At 45.4% G+C, this 6,604-nt stretch overlaps 1 protein-coding gene across 1 annotated transcript in view; it reads right to left on the bottom strand.

The window, feature by feature from the left end:
* Window positions 1-2,047: 2,047 nt before the first annotated feature.
* Window positions 2,048-6,604, bottom strand: part of MUC6 (mucin 6, oligomeric mucus/gel-forming) — a 28,668-nt gene continuing 24,111 nt past the window's right edge. Inside the window, exons 27-31 of the mRNA XM_072338844.1 lie at window positions 5,994-6,182; window positions 4,942-5,208; window positions 3,622-3,849; window positions 2,295-2,644; window positions 2,048-2,182 (exon numbers count right to left, since the gene is read on the bottom strand). Coding sequence (XP_072194945.1) covers window positions 2,048-2,182; window positions 2,295-2,644; window positions 3,622-3,849; window positions 4,942-5,208; window positions 5,994-6,182 — 1,169 coding nt within the window. The remainder of the gene's footprint in view (window positions 2,183-2,294; window positions 2,645-3,621; window positions 3,850-4,941; window positions 5,209-5,993; window positions 6,183-6,604) is intronic.

Here is a 6,604-nt window from a genome sequence, read left to right as displayed (position 1 = left end):
GCATGGAAGTGGTCCTCTCTGTGATAATATATGACACCATGTGCAGCACAGTGGTTGTTTCATGGATGAAGGTTGATGGAAAGAAAGTATTGGTTGGTTAAAGAATTATAGGGGAAAAGAAAGGATGTAGGTTATTTCCAGACAGAAGCCCTGGACTATACAGAAGGGCAGTGAAGTAGGATCTTGCTACACTGACACTCGCTGCGCAAGAGGCAGGAATTGGCCACAGGTTTCTATCCCTTTCCCCCCACCAGTAGGGTGAAATAAGAGCAGTGCCTCAGGGCTGCCCTCCAGCACCTCAGCTTACTCTTCCTCTCCCTGGAAGAGGAAACACTCTGTATGTGCCATGTCTATTCAAGACACCGGCACAGGGCACTGTCTGCCTGCTCCAACAAAGGCAGGGCGTTCTCTCATATATAATGTACTCCAAGGAAGAAGAAAAATTCTTCCCCAACCAGAATCACAGCACAGACCCAGCAACTCACCACAGAGCCCAGGAGTGACAGGACTAAAATCAGTAGGCAAAGGAGGGGGACAAGAAAGTGGTGAGTGCTGAATGGTAGGATGAAGGGTGAGACCTGGGAGATGCAAACACACCAGCTTGAAGAGCAGGAGGAATACGTACCAGGAAGAGATGTGCTCAGTACTGTTGAGGATGCAGTTGAGAAGGGAGAAGATGCAGATGATGGCAGCAGGCTGGTTTTGGCTGTGGAGAGTGTGGAGGATGTGGGTGTAGGTGACTGTGTTGGAGCGCTGGTGGTTAGAGTAGACAGCTTGGGCCTCAGTGTTGTAGGTGTGGACTTTGGCATGGAGGTTGAGGGCGAGGTGGAGAGTGTGGATGGAGCAGCAGATGGTAAGCTAGTGCTGAGGGTGATTCTGGTGGCAGGGGATGTTGTTGTCAGTGGAACTTCTGGGCTGCTGATGGAGCTGGCCTCACTGGAGATGGAGGTCTTAGAGGTGCTGGTGGCAGACACGGTGGGAGTAGTCTTCTCCGTGATGATTGATGGCATAATGTGTGGCACGGTTGTCATTTTGTGTGTGGAGGCTGCAGGAGGAAAGCACAGCTCAATTGAGAGTGGCAGGGCAAGAAAAAAATGGCAAAGGAGATGGGCTGTCCCTATAGAAAAGCCTTAAGGCATGTATGTGCGCAGTGAAATAAGACCATGCCACAACAGTTTTCACTGAGCAGGAGTCAAGGAAGGGCCAGTGGCTTCTGCCCTTTTCTTCCCCATCCTTCTCCTGTCTAGACAGTTGTGGCAAAGACAACACTTTAAGGGTGCCCTCTGGCACCTCACTACCCTCTGTATCTCACTGGAAGAGGAGCCTCTCTGCATGTGCCTGTCTCAGCCAAGACAGAGGTAGAGGGCACTGCCTACGTGCATCAAGCTGGGTATGGCACACTCCAAAGGAGAAACCAGTACTCAAGCTGAATTCCCCAAAATCCCTGATGACAGAATGCTGAGAGGGCCTTAGTGAAGGGCAGCATCTGGTCACTTTACCCTTGTTAGTAGCTAAGTCTTCACTCAGCTACTCACTCCATCCAAACAAGCACAAACACCACAAATACCACAAGCAAAAATGTCACCATCAGTGGGCAAGGGAGAGTGACAACAAATTGCTGTACGCTGTAGGCCAGAAATGAATGGCAAATAGGGGGGCTGGCTTTGCTTGAGATGGAGGTGCTGGTGGTAGACATAGTTGGTGTGGCTTTTCTGTTATGATGTAAGGCACCACCTGCACAACAGTTGTCTTTTTGTGGGTGGAGGTGGCTGGAAAGCAAGCACGGGTCATTTGCATGTTGAAGAGTAATAAGTGAAGGGAAGTGAGGCAAGCTTTTCCCAGACTGAATCCCAGGCTATGCGTGTGGGGAGGTAACAATCTTGCTGCGCTGACCCCTGCTGAGCAAGAGATAGGAATTAGCTAATGGCTCCTGCCCTTTCACCCCCAGGAAGGTGGGGTAAGAACAGTGCCTCAGGGCTGCCTTCTATCATCTCAGCACCCTCTGCCACTCCCTGGAAGAGGAAACTCTCTGCTTGTGTCTGTCTATTCAAGGTGCTGGCACAGGACACTGTCTGCCTGCTCCAACATAGGCAGGGCATTCTCTGATAGCAGCCATGCCAAAAACAGTGAGCACAGAAAAAGTGAAAGCCACCTGAAGCGTGGCAACCTTGGGCTGCACGCTCTGCATCAGAAATGAAAGGGAAGTACTGGGAAGGCAATGAGAAGGAGTAGAATTGGGAAGGACTAGGGGGAGACTTACCAGGATGTGATGTGCTCAGTGCTGTCAAGGATACAGTTGAGTAAGGGGAAGATGCTGTTGGTGGCATCAGGGTGATTTTGGCTGTGGAGAGTGGGGAGGATGCAGGTATCAGCAACTCTGTTGAAGCACTGGTTGTTGGGGAAGAAGCACTTAGTGTTGTAGGTATTGTTTTTGGCATGGAGATCGGAGGCAAGGTGGAAAAGAGTGTAGATGGGACAGGAGTTGGTAGGCTGGTGCTGCTGGGTGCAGGAGATGTTGTCAGTGGGATTTCTGGGCTGGTAGTGGGGCTGGCTTCACTGGAGACAGAGGTCTTGGAGGTAGTGGTGATAGACATGACAGGGGTAGTCTTCTCTGTGGTGAGAGGTGGCACAGTTGTCTTGGAGGCTGCCATTGGAAATCAGAAGTTGGTTGGTCTTGTTACCATACATGTTAAAGGCAAGTCATCAGTTTGTTTCTGACTGGTCATCTTGGAATTTTTGAGAGAGGAAGAGGTATCTCTGCTTACACTACCAGTAAGCTAGTTGAGTATGGGCCATGTCTGTTTCACTGAAAACAGAAAGGGTTACTGATGGAACAGACATTAATGACTCTTATCTCTCTCCTGACCAGAGCACTCACCTGCTACTACTTTACTAGTTGTAGTATTTACTCTGGTTGGCTCCCTTGCTACAAAGAAAGTGATGAGAGAAAACAGCGGTAGAGTCTTGGAAAGAATCCTATGCAAAGCATGTTGTGGCATCTTCTGAAAGGAGGCTGGTCAATACCATGAGGACCTGCGCATGCGGAGCCCTATAGGTCTAAGTGGGGGAAATGTGCTCCAGAGTTTGATTGTGCATCTTCTTTCCCACCCCTACATTGGTGAAAATTTTGCACCCAGGCTCTGCTTCTGGTTTCTTTGTCTGCATAACAAGAAAAAAGCATCTGTTGGCCCTTGTTTGCCATGGATGTCTCAGGACTCAGGCATCCTTCATATGGAGAGCATACTTGTATTCTCTCTCTCACCAAAAACTATCCTAGAGTTGTAATTTTCCACTCTCACTGTCTCTTATTACCCCCCACAGCACCTTACAGCACCGCTACAAGGCCTGTGTGTGTTAACTGGGCTCCAACTGCTAGCTGTTGGGCAGAAACTCAGACAAGTTTTCAGGGTGATAAAGCCCTGTGCCCCAGTCAAACACCTGAAGCAGGGAGAAGGGAGTTAGGGGCTATGTGACTGCCTGAGTTTGAATCTCATGACAAGAGCAATAGGAACAGAAAATGAACATCAAAAGTGAAATCTGTGAAACATGGCACTTAGAAGAGAAGGGTGGGAGCTTGAAGGAGCAGAGAGCAGCATGGATCAGGGCAAAAGGGAGCCTTACCTGGATGTGATGGTCTCAGCCGTGTTGAGGATGGAGATGAGGGGGAAGAAACAGATATGGCTGAGGTGGCAGGTAAAGAGCTGGGGCTCAGAGATAATCTTGTCAGTGGAACTTCTGGACTGCTGGCCTCTGTGGAGACAGAGGTCTTGGAGATGCTGATGGCCAGAGTCGCAGGGGTGGTCTTCTGCGTGATGAGATGTGGCATGGTTGGTCTTTTGTGGGTTACAGCTACTGGGAGGAAGGCACAAATCAATTGAAGGTGGTAGGACAAGAAAGAAAGGTGGAGGGAATACAAAGATCCTAGGTAGAAGATGTAGGCTGGGGATGGAGCAGAAAAGGCAGGCCTGGATTTCACTCAGTTTTACTGAGCAGAGGGGAAGAACAGATCAGTGGCTTCTGCCCTCACTTTCCCCCTTCTGCTTCTCCCCAAAAATATGGGGTAAGAGCTGGACCAATTCAGCACCCTATGCCTCTTACTGGACATTCTGAGGGAAGCAGAAGAGGCTCTCCAGTTTTGTGCATCTCCCTTAAAGGCACTCCAAGCTGGGCATGGGCATCCCAAGAAAAAGCTAGGTAAGTGAAACAGAGTCACAGGCCAATTACAGATCTCAGATCACTCTTAGTCACCTACTGAGACTTGGTGGTGCAGAGTGGTTGCTTGATTTCCCTCACTCTCTCTGATGTAAGGAAAAATGGATATTCAGTAATGCTCAGTGGCTGGGAAGGTGCCTAATTAAAGTGGGTTGTGATGCTTTCTCAAACTAAGCTGATATTGCTGGCAGGAGTCCTGGATGTATGCACCCCAACAGTATGGGTGAAAAGATGTGTGGACTGGGAGATAGCTGTAGTTAGAAGGCACCTGCACACTGCCTTATCCCTGTGTGCTGTCCCAGCCTCTGGTGTCAGTTGCTAATCTAGGTATACAGCCATAGAAGAAGCTGTTACAGTTGACATACAGAGTATTTGACATCCCAAAGTGTCATTTCATTCATGATAGGCAGGACTTATGTTTTTTGGAGAAGTTGTCCAAGAAGAATGTGCATCTGTATGTTTGCGGGTCTTTGAAAACTCAATTCAAAGCACAGAGAGATTTTGCCTTCTACTTCCTCAGAGGAAGTGAATCGGTAGAGAAAGGCCTCTGAGAGAAATGTTAGTTTTAAGATCTTATTCAGATATCCAGTGCTTACTGCATTGGCGGGACACTGCAGTTTTCATTTTTATTACAATTCTTCAGTCATCATTTTCCTTTCTCACTAATATGCAATTTTAAGACATCTAGTAAGAATGCTTATTTTTGTTGGTTTATTTTTTTATGCTTACCTACAGTTGTTGGTTCAGGCTTGCTGAAAGTTGCAATCTGGGATGTAGTATAAGGTACTGAGATGGTTGTCGTTTCTTTTTTGACAGTAGTCTCTAAGAGTGGTGTGGTGAAGCTTATTTTTTCCATCTCTGTTGAAGCAATGGTTGCTGAGGCAGTAGGTGTAGATTTTGGCTCAGTGAAGGTGGTTCTTTTCACTGAGGTGGTTATGGAAGGTGTAGTTACAGTTGAGGTCATGCTTGGCATAGTAAAAATTGATGTTGTACGTTCTTTTGGAGTAAAGGCAAGGAATATCATGTGAGTAATTAATTTTTGTAATAATTAAAATAGACAAAACATGAAAAAGCAACCCATGTTCACAAGACCTAGTTTTTGCCCTGGATCTTTTTAATGTTTTGCGTGTCATTGTTTGTATTTATGTTCTCATTATCTAGACTGCACCTTTTCCTACCTGTATTTGTTCTCTCATACCTCATATCTTTCTTTGTTCTCATTTTGTATATCTTTTTTTTTCTATTATTTCTTATGATTTCCTATAACCATTCTTCATACAATGTTTCCAGAAGTTAGCTTTGTTGTCACTTATTAGCAAAAGCCTCTATGGGCTTCACCCAAATCACAATTTCATTGGTTAACCTTATATTCTGAATTAGCCTTCCATAAGCTGTATTACAAAGCTAAATAACATCATACTGTAGGACCTTCCTTGTCCCAGTTTTTGTCCTGCGAAGTGGGATCTCTTTTTACCTCTGCTTTTTTTGATAGCTTGGGCCCAGGATGGCTTTTTGTTGGAGTGCATGTTGGTGGAATGCTGCATGCCATTATGAGTATCCACAAATAAAATCAGAAAGTGCTGGAGAAGCCATCCTGCTGAAAGCAGGATCCTAGAATAGTAGTCACTGCACTGATACCTCTGACATATCTACCTTCTAATTTGCAGTCTTTTGCTTGGATGTTGAGGCAGCTTGCAGTGCCTTCCTAGTGGAATGATAGCTTAACTATATATAGAATGTGTTTGATGTATTTTGTTTTAGACAGTAATACAATAACTTACCAGTTGTTGACTTTATTGTGACAAGAGGTGATGATGATGAAGTTCTTGGGACTGTGATTTTTGAGGTTACAGTTGGATTTGTGGTCTCAGTTGGTACAATAGGTGCAGAAGAAGCACTTGGAGATGTTGGCTGGGAAGCTGTGGGTAATGTGACTGCAGTAGAAATTCTTGTTGCTTTAGGCTGCATTGCTGTTACTAAAAGGAAAAAAGTCAAAATCAGGATAAGAAATAGTTATTCATAATCTATTAAAATATTCCTATATAAATTGAAACTTATTTTTAGAATGCAAACTACTACCAATAGTAACAATTGCAAATAACTCCTGCCTCAATTTCAAATGAAATACTTAAGAGAATTCCTTGATCTATCCCTTTACTGTTATTTGCAGTGAATATGTTGAATAGGAATTCTTGCAGAAGCTCTATTCAGAAAACCACCACTGTACCTTTTCCCCAATAACTCTCATTTTCGTGAATGAAAGTAACGTAATTTCTAACAAATATCAGCAAATACAGGTTCCTTTCCTGGATCAGGCTACTGGGGCTTGATGTACTTGGTCATGCACTTTCAAAACTACCTTCCTAAACTTTTAAGTGTTATAAAGCCAATC

The sequence above is a fragment of the Excalfactoria chinensis genome, chromosome 5, assembly GCF_039878825.1.
Source record: "Excalfactoria chinensis isolate bCotChi1 chromosome 5, bCotChi1.hap2, whole genome shotgun sequence".
Classification (NCBI taxonomy): Eukaryota; Metazoa; Chordata; class Aves; order Galliformes; family Phasianidae; genus Excalfactoria; species Excalfactoria chinensis.
Note: the sequence above shows the minus strand (reverse complement) of the source record. Positions and strands in the feature narration are given on the sequence as shown.